General features: G+C 40.2%; 1 protein-coding gene across 6 annotated transcripts in view; it reads left to right on the forward strand.

Annotated features, from left to right (window-relative positions):
* The first annotated feature begins 386 nt into the window (after positions 1-386).
* Positions 387-16,820, forward strand: part of ATXN2 (ataxin 2) — a 100,129-nt gene continuing 83,695 nt past the window's right edge. For 3 of the 6 annotated variants that reach the window (XM_065904483.1, XM_065904484.1, XM_065904488.1), the window contains exon 1: positions 387-901. In XM_065904483.1, coding sequence (XP_065760555.1) covers positions 684-901 — 218 coding nt within the window. In that variant the 5' untranslated portion in view covers positions 387-683. The remainder of the gene's footprint in view (positions 902-16,820) is intronic. The other 3 variants (XM_065904487.1, XM_065904485.1, XM_065904486.1) reach the window with 1 other exon arrangement.

Consider the following 16,820-nt stretch of genomic DNA (forward strand, 5'->3'; position numbering starts at 1 on the left):
AGGGCGGATCCGGGTAGGGCCGGCGGTCGGGGCCTCACCCGACCCCCGCGAACGCGGCCCAGCGCGGCGCCCGCTCCTCACGTGTCCCTCCCGGCCCCGGGGCCACCTCACGTTCTGCTTCCGTCCGACCCTTCCGACTTCCGGTAAAGAGTCCCCACTCCATACCTCCGCGCCCACCTGGCATCGCCACGCGGCACCTCTGTGCCCGACCCCCGATGCGCCCGACGGCCGCAGCTCCTCGGGGCCCCGCGGCGGCTATCGAGCCTCGTCGCTTCTCCGCGGCCAGGTGGCCCGGGCGGCGCTCGCTCCCGCGGCCGGCGCGGCGGGGCGGCGGCAGCGGCGGGGCTCCGGGACCGTATCCATCCGCCGCCCCTCCCCCGCCCGGCCCCGGCCCCCCTCCCTCCGGGCAGCGCTCGCCTCCCTCCTCCTCAGACTGTTTTGGTAGCAACGGCGGCGGCGCGGCCCGGCCCGGCTCCCGGCGACTTCTCGGTTTCGGCGGGCCTCCCCGCCCGTTCGTCGTCCTCCTGCTCCCCCTCGCCAGCTCGGGCGCCCCCCCGGCCGCGCCAACCCGCGCCTCCCCGCTCTGTGCCCGCGCGTCCCCGCCGCGCTCCGGCTTCTCCTCGGCGCGCCCGGCTCCAGGCAGTCCCCGCCCGGCGTGCGGGCCGGTGTATGGGCCCCTCACCATGTCGCTGAAGCCTCATCAGCAACAGCAGCAGCAGCAGCCGCAGCCGCAGCCCGCGGCCGCCAATGCCCGCAAGCCTGGGGGCGGCGGCGGCCTTCTCACGTCGCCGGCCGCCGCGCCGTCCTCAGTCTCGTCGTCCTCGGCCGCGGCTTCTTCCTCCTCCTCCTCCTCCTCAGTGGCGGTGGCTAGCGCAGGCGGCGGGCGGCCGGGCCTGGGCAGGTGGGTGTCGCGCCTCAGCCGCCTCGGCTCGGGGCCTGGAGCAGCTTGGGCCTGACGTCCCCTCCCCCGCGGCCGCACCGCGGTCCCCGCCCCGTGACCGGCGGGACTGGGGGCCTGCAGTGGGGGTGGGGCTCCCGTCTAGAGCCTGGGGGCGGGGGGCGGGTGAGGGGGCGCCGCGGGATCCCTCTGGGAATGGCGATGTCCAGGCTCTTGCAACATCCCCACCCCCTTCCGCCAAACGGTCAAGATGGAAGGACTGGGCAACCACCCCTTCTCCATTTAAGTGTTTGGGAGGGGTTCACAGGTCTCGGCGATTGTCAGCCCTTGATCACCTTCTTTAAGGCTCCTCCGCCCCCAACGGGGGGGATGCTTGGGCACAGCTCCCATCCCCTTTAAATGTTAACATGGAAGGTTCTTTAGGTTATCTGCCGAAACTTGCCAACTCCCCCGTTTGGGAATAACGAGGGAGGGGGGAAAGTTAGGGCAGCGTCGTCCCCCCACCCCCCCACCCCCGGCCTGTTAAAGGGGCAGCCGCGGGCTTATCTGGAATCATTAGGGTCTGTCCAGTCTTCTCACCCACCCGCTTCCCTGACCAAAGAGAGATCGAAGGACCGGGTTGAGGTGAGTGGACAGAGACCCCCCTCACCCCTCCCCATTTAAGTCTAAGGCGGCCGCCGGGGGCTCCGGAGCTACTCTGAAATCGTGGGGCTCAGTGCAGTCTCCTGCAGCGTCCCGCCCTCCCCCACCTAAGGAAGGGGTGGGGAGTGCCCGGCCCCCTCCAGGCCTCCCTCCTTCCCCCGCAAGGCCTCTCCGGCGCGGGTGGTGGCTGAGCCGCATTGCTGTTCCGAGGCCGCGGAGAAGGCGCCTTTGAATAGTGGTGGGCGAGGGCCGGACCTAGGGACCGAGGGGGTGGTGGCGGCGGCGGCGGCAGGGCGCGGGCACGCTGTGTATTTTTCCTCAACCCTTGCCCCAATTTATAAATTTCAAGAGGAGAGGAATCGCAGCAGGGGATACGGTGGGGTTCCGGAAGACAGAAATGCGGGTAAAGTTTACTTGCTTGGTCTTCCCCACTCCCCACCATGACCCAGGTTTGTGGTACAGACTGGGGGCTCAGCCTTGTCTCAGTGACCTGGGTCTGGCTCTGGAGGGTGTGTGTGTTATGTGGAGGGGTGGGGGGTTGTCAGTTCGTATTTCATGAACTAAGAAAATGCTTAGTGTTCAAACGGAGTAGCAAATGTCAATAGACTCCGTTCCATTGTGGCCAGTGTCCTTAACTTGGGGAGTGCCGCCAGAGCTCACCAAGGGCACGCAAGTCCATTTCCCCTGTGTCCCATCCATGTTGCCGGCACTGCCATGCGTCCCTTAGGCCTAGGCGGGGTTGGCAGGCTGGGTGATCAGGGTCCTCTTTAGATCTCCTGGCTTTAAAGGTGGGATAAGGGGATTTTTTCATGCAGGGTTGTCTTTTTGAAAAAAGGTTTTTAGTAGTCCATTTCCAAACAATTTTCATTTGTGGCAGAAGTTATCCCATCAAGATGATTCGGAGCTGATTTTTTAAGGAATTCTGCCTCCGTGTGGGGCAATCGGGAACATTGATTTACTTACTTTTTCTACCCTACCAACCACCGTCCTCCCAGTTTCTCCTTTGAAGCATCTACAGATGCTTCCTATCAAAACTAGTTCAAAAAAAAAAAAAACTAGTTCAAAAAAGTGGGGAAAAATACTTCTTTTCCCAGTTCTGTCCATGTAGGATTCTGTAACTTCAGTTCCCCATTTTCTGTGGCATCCATAGAGAGAGAAGGGGGAAAAAAAATTTAAACATAATTTTTATTAAAAAAGGGGTGCACTGTTTTTTTCCTTCTTGGGATCAGATAGGAATCTGGGGATTTCCCTGGTGGTCCAGTGGTTAAGACTTAACCTTCCAATGCAGGGAGTGCAGGCTCCATCCCTGGTTGGGGGGGCTAAGATCCCACAAAAAAACCAAAACATAAAACAGAAGCAATGTTGTAACCAATTAAATAAAGACTTTAAAAATGATCCAAGTCAAGAATCTTTAAAAAAAACAAAACAGGGATCTGGCAGATGTATTCAACTTGTTCAAATAATTAAAAAGTAAAACTTAGGTTGCATATACTTTCTTTCCTTAGGCTTAAAAATTATAACGAAGAATTTGTTCAAGAGTGGCTTGAGTGATCAGAAATATTTGAAATGTTTTCCTACCACAGATCTTTTTTTGTTCCTTGAGACTTTATAAACATTTAAGTTTTAGATTCTTGTTTTAAGTTTTTTTATTTGAGGCATGAATTGTAGCCCTTTTTTTTTTTTGATAAATGTGTGATGTTTCATTTGATGAGTTGAATTCACATAGTGTGAAATTTTTGTACTTTTACATGTTTAATGTACTTGTAGAATTCCTTTCAAAATTGAATTACTGTTACTGATGTCTTTGTAAACTAATGACAGTTTCTAGAGTTTCTTCAGTTACACTAGTGTGTATCAGCAGTTAAAATGTGTTTCTGGGACCAAAGGTGAATTAAAAAAAAAAAAATGCAGCTTTGGGCTTGATAAGTTTGGAGACGGTAAAATATTCTTGAAAGTCTAGAAATTCACATGTCTGCTTTAAATAGTACTACATTTCATCATATTTGACCTTTTTTTCTGTTGTAAATAGTGGATTTTCATGGCTTTCAAAAATTTTCTTTGTCATATGTTTTAAAGGTGGCTGTTTCTCTTAGAAAGTTTGATTATAATTTTACCTTAATCCAATTCTTATTTTTGCCACTTTGATTTTTATGTAGTTTTAGTAATTGTGTATGTTATTTTGTATTCAGCTCTTTTCTTCTTTAACACCACATTATGGATTTTCTTAAGTTTTTACTTAACCATTCTGTTGTGGGGATTTGATTTTCCACATTTTTTGCTACTGTAGATAGTGGTGCAGTAAGCATCTTTTTATTAACAGCTTTTTGCCTTGGTCTAATTATTTTCTTAAAGAAGGTTCCCAGGAGTGGTTTTACTGGGTCAAAGGGCTTCAAGTTTTTATGCTTGTTGGCTGTGCCATAATACTCTTCAGACTTGTGTGTTAAAGAGGTGGCTCTTTTATAGAATGGTTTCTTTGTAGGTTGTTGAACTTTGGGGGATTTTCAAGGGAAAAGTTGGATTTACTGTCAAGTGCAGTACACAATTTAGTGCTTTTGTTGTCTGTTTATCTTGGAATTTAGTGTCTCTGAGGATTTAATAATATATGTGAAAATGTCTTGAAAATTGTTAATACTAATGAGGACACATGGTATAGCCATGTGCTGATGATTCTCTCTCATTAGAGGAATGACAGTCTTGAGGACCTTAATCTAAAACTTTTTTGTTTTGTTTTTGGTTAACCTTCCTGGTTCATCTCAAAGTATTTTTTAATCAGCTGCTAGATTATGACCGAAGTATTTTTTGGTAACTTTTTTTTTTTTTTTTTGTAATTTCATAGTACTTTTGGGACTTATCACTGGTTAAACCTTATCTCTTTCTGTTCCACATTCCACTCCCCAATTTTAAAAAAGAAATATGTGTGTATGTACACAGACGTAGATATGAGTTTACAGTCCTATTATTGTATTCCATACTCTAAATAATGGGCTTCCTCGATGGCTCAGTAGGTAAAGAATCTGCCAGCAATGCTAGGAGACACAGGAGATCGTGGGCTTGATCCCTGAGGTGGGAAGATTCCCCTGAAGGAGGAAATGGCAACCCTCTTCAGTATTCTTGCCTGGGAAATCCCATGGACAGTGGAGTCTGACGGGCTACAATCTATGGGGTCACAAAGAGTCGAACATGGCTGAGCACTTGCATGTTATTAGAATTTCTTTGGATACAGGATTAAGTGTGAATGAAAACTTCTAGTAATTTTCAGTTTAGGACTTGCTTACTGCTTCTTTCTCTTAAAGCATTGTGACTTAGAAATTATGCTGCAGTTCATTGTAATTATTTATCATATTTCCTTTTAAATATTGATGAAATTTTGTCTTTAAATTTCTTATAGAAGAGCCTAAAGAAAACTGCTTTCATTCAATACATAAATTCATTGAAAATCTGGGTACAATAGAAATGTAGGTGCTTGGGATATTTATAAAAGGAAAGATAGCTCTCTCCCCGTTGTTTATATTGCTGAGTCGCTAAGTTGTGTCCAGCTCTTTGCGATTCCATAGCCTGTAGCCAGGCTCCTCTGTCCATAGGATTTCCAAGGCTGGGAAACTAGAATGGGTTGCCATTGTCTTCTCCATAGGGTGTTCCCCACCTAGGGATCGAACCCTTGTCTCTTGATCTGCATTGGTAGGCAACTTCTTTACCACTCAGCCACCTAGGAAACACTTTATACATTTTGATGTGGCATATTAAAGGAGTGTGATATGGTGTGTGGGGGGAAGAGAATGGGTTGCAATTTTAAATGGGTCAGGGGAGGCCTTGTTGAAGAGATAACTTTTGAACAAAGTTTTGAAGGTGTGGTAGTTAGCCATTTGCTTTTAATCAAGATTAACTAGTCATATGGCCCCAGTTGTAGTTTATAAGTTTTAAACAGCATCGTCCTTTGCTAATTCATTCTTTTATGTGGATATTGATGGTAGTCAAATTTGAAATTAATCCAGAGATAATATAGGTGGCTGTTAAATGAGGTACATTTTTGTTTTTTAGTTGGTTTTTTAATTTTACCTAATCAGTTTTAATTTTCATTTTAAGTATCTAGAGAAAAATACACTTAATTTTTTTTTATTGGTCAGATAATATCACTGACTCAATGTATATGAATTTGAGCAAACTCCAGGAGAAATAGAGGACAGAGGAGCCTGGCAGGCTGCAGTGCATGGAGTCACCAAGAGTGGTACATGATTGAGCGACTGAACAACAGCAAGTTGATTTACAGTGTTACGTTAGTTTCAGGTGTACAAATACACTTTTTAAGATTTGGCAAAAACCTACAACAAATGGATTATCTTTGACAAAGGTAAAAGTAAGACTATAGTTGCTTACACATTTTGCATTCTAAAAGGTCAGCACAGTGCATGCTATCGGTCACGGTGCTTCTCTTTTGGTTAAATGTAAATTTGTATTTTCTCTGTTTCTCTAATTAGAGAGACAGTTATACTTTTACACAGGGGATGTTAACTCATATCATAGCTATTTAATAGACATATGTTTCAACTTAAGGGAGTTTTTTTTTTTCCCCTGAGTTGTTACAGCTGTGTTAGCACTTATTTTCATCATTGCAGAGTATGCTTTTATACCTTGAAAAGGATTTTTAAGCTTTTATAAGATTTTTTCCCCTAGAATTGTAATTTTCTATTTTGATGAGATAGTAATAGTATTTTGATATATTAGTTTAAGCCTAAACAAAACCCTATCTTTGTAGTTATTTTAAATGATTGTGACTCTGATGGAGATACTGTTTATTAACAGGTCTACCTGCTGCTGTATCTTTTTAATTGAAAATACTTGCCTTTTTAAAAAAAAAATATATCTGGATCATCTATGACTGTTAACCATACCATTTTAAGAGGTCCATACAGTGATCTTTTTAAGGAAGACTGTCATTAAGAGTAGATTGTGCTTTCCTCTTAAAGTCTTTTTGCCTCCTAAGATGTTAGACTTCAAAAATAAGGGTGTGTTCATCAGAAAATTTACTCATCAGTGAACATGAAGCTAGTATCAAGCTTTTGAAAGGTTATAGCACCTGTCTAGAATTTTTAGACATTTTTGATACCATAATCTTTGCTGACATTATTTATGATTAGAAATAGGTTGAACTGTATCTTAATTTTTTTTATGTATCCTTAAAGTATAATTTTCTACTAAAAAATTTCTTATCTATATTGCATACATGCACACATATATATGTATTGTTTTGGGGCATACAAACATGTATAGAATGTGCTCAGCAATGCTTACAATAGAGATTAGAGATGTACTTAAACCATTGTCCAAATCAGATTCTTTCTTGAAATTGAGAAAGTCCTTGTGTATTTCCTTGTTTGTACTTGAAAGTTCTATTGTTTATAACTTGAAAAATTGTGTTTTTTAAAAAGTTCATTTTAAACACTTAATTGTAGAAGAGTGCAGAGAATTTTTTTTTGAAATTCCAAACATTTATTTAGCATTAAAAAAATTTTGAACACTATTTATTTATTTAGTTGGCTGTGCCAGGTCTTAGTTGCAGTATGTGGGATCTAGTTCCTTGACCAGAGACTTAACCCAGACCCCCCTGCATTGGAAGCATGGAGTCTTAGCCACTGGACCCCAGGGAATTCCCCCAAATTCCTTTAAACTAAAATCTCTCACAATCTTTTCTTTGAGACAACCACTGTTAGAAATTTGGTGTATGTCTTTTCAGACTTTGTGAAAACTGTTTTGGATTCAAGAGTATATATTGTCTTTTTAAATATTTTTTTCCCTAAAACAAGATTTTAGAGCACAACAAAATAACAGAATATTTTGTCTTAGAAAGGAAGAAATTTTAACCTTTGAGAGGTTAGGGCACTTGCCCAGAGCAACATATTTGTAGTATTTTGTTACATCTCTCTCACTTTCAATAAGTGCAGACAGAGACATAAACAAGATCATACTGTATATTTAAAAGAAAACAGCCACAGTCAGTTTTTGCCCCTCAGGACATCTTTTGTTACCTTGATCTTGGCTTGATAAAATAGAAGGTCTATTTCCTCATCTTTTAAAAAATATCCGTGATTTTGTATATATGTGGTGTAAAATCTGCTTAAATGTTAAATTCTTTGTTTTGTTATTTTTAATAGTATAATATTGTTACAAATCTGGGTTGTTGATGAAAGTTTACCACAGCTATTAATCTTAGGCTTTATTTGCTTAAAATTATTTGCAATTGTATTCATGTGAAAATTTGAAATTCCTTTTAATTTGAAATAGTTCTTGCATAGCTTGCTTATACTTTAAGCCTTGAAGTTGAGTCAAGTGGCTATAAAATGCCAATTTCATGCCATGATTAGTAGCTAACAGCATTTAGGGAACTGGATAAAATGGCATGCTATAATGGAGTCTTTGTAATTCTCATCAGTTTTGTGGTGCATGGCTTATTTTTACTGAGTTTCAGAACTTCTGAATGTTGTCCTCTTGAAAGTGTTACTTTGAGAGACTATCTACCATTGTTGTCAATGTCAAATATTTTTGATTGCCACTTTGTTCAGATTGCCTTTTATAAGTCGTATGTTAAAAAATATTCTAAGTGGTAATCTTTGTATATAGTCTAGAGTAATCCTGATTATAGTCTTAGTTTTTAAAAAAGAAAAGTCTTGTTTTGAATCAAATTGTAAATTGATTTTTTTGAGCTCATAAACATTTTTTGTGGACCTTGGGTAGTTAACTATTTTCATTCCGAAACGCACTTGAAAATAAGGTAGAGAAAAGACTTAAGGTCTTTATGTTGAACCTTGTGCAGATTACAGAAAGGAGAGCGCTTCAGGGCATCTTCTCACTTTATACATGATTCTGCTTTGCTTGTTCTTTTTATATGTATATATTTACGTGTGTGTGTATCATTTTGTTTATTTTGGGCTGTGTTGGGTCTTTATTGCTACACACGGGCTTTCTCTAGTGTGGCGAGTGGGGGCTGCTAGCTAGTTACTGTGCAAGGGCTTCTCATTGCAGTGGCTTCTGCAGAGCCCTGGCTGTACAACTCACAGGCTCAGTAGTTGTGGCATGTGGTTTTATATGCCCTGCAGCATGTGGAATCTTCCAGACTAGGAGTTGAACCTGTTTCCCCTGCATTGGCAGGTGGATTCTTAACCACTGGCCCATTAGCCAAATCCCTTAGCTTGCTTTTTTGATTTACAGATTGCGGTAGCCATGAGAAGTAATAATAGTATGATAGGAAGTTAAGAGATGGGAAAATAATAAAAAACAGACAGAAGAGCTCAAAAGTTTATTCATCGTGGGTGTTTTGACTATAAATTGGCAACTCCATGCTTTTGTACACCCCAGAGGCATTACTATTTTATGGCATAATGTAGTTAATTGATGTGCTCCTAATGGTGACTCATAAGACAAGGTTAAATTGTTTTTCATCTTTCAAAGAAGTATTTCAAACTGTAGGTGATGAGCCCTTAGTAAGTTGTAAGATCACTTTAGTGGGTCATGACAGGCCTTTTAGAAACATTTTTAAAAAGTACAGTGCACTGTAGTATCTTATTCTAAGGGTGAGAATTGTTTTAAGGAACTTGTTTCAATTACTGTATATATACTGTGTTGCAATTTAAACTGTAATTTTTCATTAGTGTAGTTAAAGTCACTGATTTAGAGGCACCGAGATACAGTAAAAGGATTGAGAAAGGATTTTGCAGTTAATGTCTACACTAAAGTTGGCAGATTTAGCAAATAAAAATACCAGATACCCAGTTAAACTTGCATTTTTATTTAAAAAAAAAAACCAGTTGATTTACAATGTTGTGTTAGTTTGAGGTGTACAGCAAAGTGATTCAGGCGTGTGTATTCTTTTTCAGATTTTTTTCCCTTATAGATTATTACAGAATATTAAGAATAGTCCTCTGTGCTGTACAGTAGGCCCTTGTTGGTCATCTAGTTTATATATAGTTGTGTGTGTGTCAGTCCCAAACTTCTAATTTATACCCCCCCCCAACTGGAATTTCTGATAAACAACCACTAATTTTTTTGGTATAAACAGGTCCCAAATTGCATGGAACAAAATTATTTATTATCTGAAATCCAAATTTAGCTGTGTATCTTTGATCTCCTAATGATAATCTGGACTAGAATTGGGGTTCATCCCCTCGTGACTAAAATTTAAGTTCTGAGGACCGGAACTTCATTTTGCTCGTGATTGTGTACTAGTCTTCTGAACCATGCTTGACACTTAAGTGGTCAGATGGTTGAGTGAATTAATGGGCAAGTTACTCACAGGCTCAGTTTCTGTACTTATTAAAGCGGGAAAGAATACCTTCCTTAAAAAGTGACATTCTACATTTTTATTATATTAATATACTGACACATATTAAGCTGTCAGTATTTTATGCTTTTTGGGTCACTCCCATGCATTTGGGGGATCTTATTTCTGCGACCCAGGAGTCAAATCTGGGTCCTTGGCAGTGAAAGCATGAAGCCTTAACCATTAATAAGCCAGGTAATTCAATATTTTAGAATTACATAGATATGCAGTTGGAAGTGACTCGTGAGTTTTTAGTTCTCATTCCCTTTACTGTTGAAGAAATTAAGGCCACAGACATTATTTGCGAATATTCGCTCATCATTGGCTGCATAACTGATTTTAGAATCTTGTTCCCTCTTCTTTGTATTAATAATAAATTTCTTAAGAATTGTTTTCAAAATTTGATACTAATTTAGTATTCTAAGGAGAAGTCTTCCTATCTAGAAAAAGTTTCTCTATGTGTTTCAAATAGACTTTGCTATTTTTTGTTTTCTGACACATTTAAGTGGCAAAGTGTCTCTTTAGTCCTTTTAACTTAGGAACTGGAATCCAAAGTGAGGTTCCTCTGTTTCTACTGGGTATGCCTTTCCTTTCTTGATCCTTAATCTGGCTGGCAAATAGGTTTTACTTTGTCTGTTAATTGTGATTGATTGGTGTATTGTTTGGAGGATTCTGAGATTTCTTTTGGCTTTAGAGAAGAGATGTAGATAGAGAAAGGGGGTGGATTGAGTCTTTTTATCATGGTCGCCAGAGGGTATTTGCTGACTGTAGCTTAGTAAACTTCCTGATTGGTTACTTCATGGCCAGATACTTACTGCATACTCCACAGCTGTGAAAATCTCTGTCCCCATCTCAAAAAACAACAACAACACTCTCCTAAACATCTTTAATTGTGTACAGTTTCTGTTAAGAAACTTTTAGTGGCTCTCATTTCTAGCTGAATCAAATCTAGACTATTAATAAATAGTCTGTTTGTCAGGTCCCTCCACAGATTGTGGATACTGTATTCTCTAGAATAAATCAAGTTGTGTCATTCTAGTTATCTTGTCCTCCTAAGTATAGGTTTTTGAAGGCTTAGCCCAGATTCTCTCTTGCATGGTGTTTCACCATATTTGCCCTAGGAAAATGGGATTCTTACTGTGCCCCTGTAGCTTTTGACAAGTTTTGTTCCTGTGGTATTCAGTGTATGGTGTCTTTTTTTTTTTCTTTTAATATTTATTTATTTATTTGGCTGCATCAAGTCTTAGTTATGGCACTTGTGCTCCAGAGTGTGTGGGCTCATTATTTGTGGCTTGAAGACTTCATAATGTTCCATGGCATTGTGTTCCCCTACCAGGCATGGAACCCATGATCCTTGCATTTCAAGGCAGATTCTTAACCACTGGACCACCAGGGACATACCATATACAGTGTCTTGTATTTAAGTGCAGCAGCTCCTCCGCTTGGCAGGCTTTCTCCTTAGGATGATCTCTCAAATAGAAACAGAGCTATACCACAGAACAAAAGTGGGTTCATTCCACCAATAGAGGGCCTTTTTTGTTTTTTCCATTTAGGGGAGGGGAGTAGTATGGTCATTTTGTAGTCAGTGACCCTTGTCATTTTAAAATTCTGTGTTTATTGTGTTTGAGCTTAGTTTATTGTTAAAGTTGTCATTTTCAGAGAGAGCAGCAGCAGTGAGGATTGCTAGCTCCAGTCAGAAGAAAGCACTTCATTAAGGTAGAAATGAGAAAAATAAGTATTAGGAAATGATAGCTTGGGATGAGACAAATTGTTCTGAAGGACAGAGAGCAGAAAGTACCATGCTTATTGAGTCAATAATAATCAGCTAAAGTTAAAGAGAATTAGCAGATGAAATGGAAAAACTTGGAAATTTGCAGGTAGTAGTGTTAATTTGGGAGAAGGCTGAAGTAGTTAAAATGCTATTGCTGAAATTTTTGTAGACCTACAAAACAGTGCTACACATTCACAGTTCATTGAATAAAGAGTTTAAGGCATCTCCAGTGATAACAGAAAAGATTATTAAGCGATTGTCTTTTGGGAAAGGATGCCAAATAGAATGTTCATATATTGGGTCTGTAAGCATTTAAACTTTCTCCTGTCCATTTTGGACTTAGGATCACAGGGATATACAGAAGAAATTTTTAAAATTTCATTGTTCAGTGTGCTGTGGTTTAGCTTAAATTGCTAGACAGTTATTGTAGTAAATTGTATTTTAGTTAGACATACTGAAATATAATTTACAAAAAATAAAGTTCACCCTCTTTAGTGTGGAGAGGAAAAGGGCAACCCACTCCGGTATTCTTGCCTGGAGAATCCCATGGACGGAGGAGCCTGGTGGGCTACCATTCATGGGGTCGCAAAGAGTCGGACATGACGGACTAACACTTTTTACTGTACAGTTCTTGAGTTTTGAAAAACATAGTTTTAAAACTACGACCACAATCACAGTATCATCCCATAAATTTTTCCTTCTTTTCAGTCAGTTCCCTTCCTCCAAACCTGGGAATCACTGGTCTATTTCCTAACATTTTGAAAATGAAAGTCACTCAGTCCTGTCCAACTCTTTGCGACCCCATGGACTATACAGTCTATGGGATTCTCCAGGCCAGAGTACTGGAGCGCCTTTCCCTTCTCCAGGGGATCTTCCCGACCCAGGGATCGAGCCCAGGTCTCCCACATTGCAGGTGGTTTCTTTACCACCAGAGCCCCAAAGTTTTGTGTTTATACAGCCTTTTGTGATTGCCTTCTCTCATGTAACAAAATACTCTGAGATTCATGTTCCTGCATGTAACAGTTTCTTCCTTTTTCTTGTTGAGTAGTAGTCTGTTGTGTGCAGGTACAATGGTTTATCAAATGATAGACTTTTTAATTGTTAGCAGTTTTTGGCTGTTATGAGTAAAGCTGCTGTGAATATTTATGTACAGGTTTTGTGTGGTCATAACAATTTTATTTCTCTTGATTAAATACATAGAAATGGAATTGGTAAGTTGTATGGCAAATGTTTATTTGATTTTAAAAATAATTGCAAAACTGCTAAAGTAACTGTTTTTAGGTTTTTCATTTGTAAAGTTCATTTTTGGCTGTGCTGGGTCTTTATTGCTGCACACATGTTTTCTTTAGTTGCGGCAAGTGGGGCTCCTCTCTAGTTGCAGTGCGTGGGTTTCTCATTGCAGTGACTTCTTGTTGCAGAGCACACGCTCCAGAGCATGGGCTCAGTAGCTGTGGCACACAGGCTTAGTTGCCCTTGGCATGTGGCATTTTTCTGGACCAGGGACTGAACCAGTGTCCCTGTCATTGGTAGGTGAATTGGTAGATAACCTCTGGACCAACAGGATAGTCCCAGTAACTGATTTCTAATTTCTCAGCAACGCTTGGTATTGTTCATTTGCTAAGTCGTGTCTGACTGTTTGTGACTTCATGGACTGTAGCGCGCCAGGCTCCTGAGTCCATGGAATTTCCCAGGCAAGAATACTGAAGCGGGTTGCCCTTTGCTTCTCCAGGGGATCTTCCCGATCAAGGGGTCGAACCCAAGTCTCCTGCATTGGCAGGCGGATTCTTTACTACTAAAGTCACCAGGGAAGCCCAGCACTTGGTATGCTAGTTTCTAATTTCAGATATTCTGGTGGCTATGTAGTGATATTTCATTGTGGTTTGACTGCATTTCCTTATGCCTCATGATAGTGAACATCTTTTCATGTGCCATTTGTTTATTATCTTTGGTGACAAACTATTTGGGATCTAACTTTGAAAGTAAAGGAACTTCTGTATTTGCATTGTCTGCCTTGTAGGTTTAGAGCATCTTGAGGACAGGGACAAGTACTTTGTACTACTTTGTATTGTATACCTAGTAAATGGTAGATTATTCATTGACTCTTTGAACATTGGTTTCATTATTAAGCAGATGAATTAACCTACCAAGGAAAAGTTGTCATCTCAAATGGAACATGGCATTTAGTTTATAGGCAAACAATAGTTAAACTTTTTGAGTACTTCCTGTTTGCTAGGTTCTGGCGAATACAGTGGTGAATAAGCCAGATGCGGTCTCTCCCTTCCTGGACCTTATATACTATTATTAGAGGAAACAGGGCAGAAAGTTCAAGCTTTTGCCTCTCCACAATATGTTAGAGTTGCTAATGCTTACTTAATATGCTTCTATCTTATAAAATATTGGAAGGAAGTCTTTTAGATGAAGGGAAAGAAGGCTTATTGCTTTTTCAGAAGATCGGCCCTCTTACTAGCATTCTGGTATGTTGCTAAGGGTCTTATTCCTTTTAATGCTTTTGGGATAGCCACTGATGAGTAACAGAAATCACTGTGTTTAAAAAACCTGGTCTAAGCTTGTGAAAGCCCACTAGGGTCATAATTGAAAGGGAGAGGAACATGAGCTTCCTGTTCTGCTGGGGCATATACATACCTTTTACATGTATATATAATATATGCACTTTCTTTTTTCTCATTTGATTATCACACAATCCTATTAAATAATCTGTTGGGCCTTCCCATTTTACCTGTGAGGAAGCTAAGGCCCAGAGAAGCTAAGTGACCTGTTTTAACTTAGCTAGAAAGTGGCAGAGATGGAATGACTTACTATTGTCTTTTTTTTTAGGATCTCTGAAAAAGTATATGCAAGTGAGAATAGGAGAAAACTGGTGATGGATTTAAGGAATGTTACAATTAGTTTCTTTTTTTTTTTTTAACAATTAGTTTCTTATTTTAACTGACCAGGAATTGAGTCACTAGCTTCACTGAGTGAAGGAATGTATGTAAACCTCCTTGGGATGAAAAATGGAAAAGAAAACGACAAATTTGCATTTGTGACAGATAAGGAATTTAGTTATTCATTATCTGTAAATGTTACATAGGAAGTCTATGTATTTTTAACTCAATCTAAAAGGTTAGAGAAAAGAATTCCTATTTATTATAACACTTTTTTCCCTTGTGTTAGAAAAAACTAGCATTTGTGAGCAAAATGGAAGCCATTTTTCTGAAGGAAAAGTTTATAGATATATATATATGATGTGAAAACAGTTTGTGGAGCGCTTTCTATTTATATAATGATAGTTAACATTTATTTCGTGCCTATTAGGTTTCAGGAACGGTGCCAAGTGCATTACTTATATATCCTTTAATCCTTAGAACAGCCCAGCCTGTCATGTTGGTAGTGCCATATCCATTTTACATATGAGGAAATGGTGGTTCAGACAAATTAAGGAACTTGTCCGGGGTCAAGGGCTAGGAAGTGATAAAGCTGAGATTCTAACCCTATAAGACTTCAGAGCTCTTGCTTTTTTTTTTTTTAAGAGCTTTTGCTTTTAATAACTGCCCCACTGCTTCTAGTTCAGCTCTATGACAAAACAAAAACAGATAAAAGTCAATGAAGAAAGCGATTTAGTCCTTATTCTTAGCCATAAAATGGCTTCAATTAACCGTGCCTTAGTCCTGACAGTTCTCTTTATAAATGAATCTGATAAGCTCAAGATTTTTATTTTAAAATTTGAAAGCAGTGTTATAAATGATGGTGTTTTCTGCATCTGCCTATTTTGTAATTGATGGTTGTTATCCATAATTAAGTTGAACTCAATAGTACTGTGCTATGTTGTGGGTTAAGAAGGCATTTTTGACTTGATCTAAGAATTCCAACACCGCTTATGTTTCTGTTGGAGAATTATTAGAGTGCTAGAATCAACTTCTCCACTCTCTTAGTCAAACTGGAGACTGCATAGCCCTGGGGCTAGAAGGACACAGAGTAAGACTTCAGCACATATTAGTCCTTCAAAAGGAAGGGATTGAATAGTTGAAGAAATGATTCCTCTGTTCCATGACTTTTAGGGAAATTTCTGGCTATGGTGCAGTTATTTCTGTGGGCCAGATAATCATTTTAGCTATCATACATTTTATTCTTATTGTAGCACATTAATTTTTCACACCTGTTTAACCTAGCCTTCCTTTTGCTATTGGATTTAAGCTCTATTTTTGTTGGGCCAACCATCTGTTCAAAAATCATCCTATTCCCAAGCCTGAGGTCCTCTTCACTCTCAAGAGTTGCCGTAATCTAACCCAGGGGTTGGCAGATGTCTTCTGTAAAAAGGCAAATAATAAATATTTTGGGCCTACAGGCCTCATACCATCTTTTTTGCATATTTTTCTTTTTTTTTTTTTTTAACTTTTTTAAATGTAAAAAGCATTCTTAGCTCTGGGCCATGTAAAAACAGGCCACAGAACCATGGACATTTGCCAATCCCATTTTATCTTTCTGTCATGTTTTCCATTAACTCTTCAGAACATGACCTCCGTTTAAATCAGCATGGTCTCCTTTTCTCGTTGCCTCTACAGATATCAAGCTCAGCCTCTACTACCTGCCTGCTCTTATATCACTATTCTCCTTTACCACATCCTCATATTTAGCTTCTAAGATCTGGTTCACATGTTCCATGAAACTAATTCTCATTTATTTTATCAACTCCTGCAGAACTTAGCTTGTCCTATATATATTAGCTTTCTTATTTGAAAACATGTTCCGTGTTTTACTGTAGTAGCTTGCTATAAACTAGAAGAATGAAAAGATTCACATTTCCCCTCAGACTGTTTTCTGGTAAGTGCCTACCTAAAGCAACACTGTTTCTTTTCACAAATCAGTGTTCCTACTCCTCCAAATCTGAATTTTAGAATTGGAAGCTTGCATTTGACATCATCATGACTCATCCTCTTTATTTTACACAGGAGCAGGAACTTTAAATGACTTGTCCAGAGTTGCACACCATTTATTTAGCACCCTAGGTCTTTTCTTACTTAGTGACTTACAGCAGGTTATTTCACTTGTGCTTGAGTTTCTTCTTCTGCGAAATGGGAGTGATGAGGATTAAATGAATTCCATGTGAAAAATACTTAAGTCAATGCCTGGCCTATGGTAAGTGCTTAGTAACTTTCGGCTGTTACTATTAGTGTGTTTGGAAATCAGTAAAAACGACT

This window comes from Muntiacus reevesi, chromosome 13, assembly GCF_963930625.1.
Source record: "Muntiacus reevesi chromosome 13, mMunRee1.1, whole genome shotgun sequence".
NCBI classification, from domain to species: Eukaryota; Metazoa; Chordata; class Mammalia; order Artiodactyla; family Cervidae; genus Muntiacus; species Muntiacus reevesi.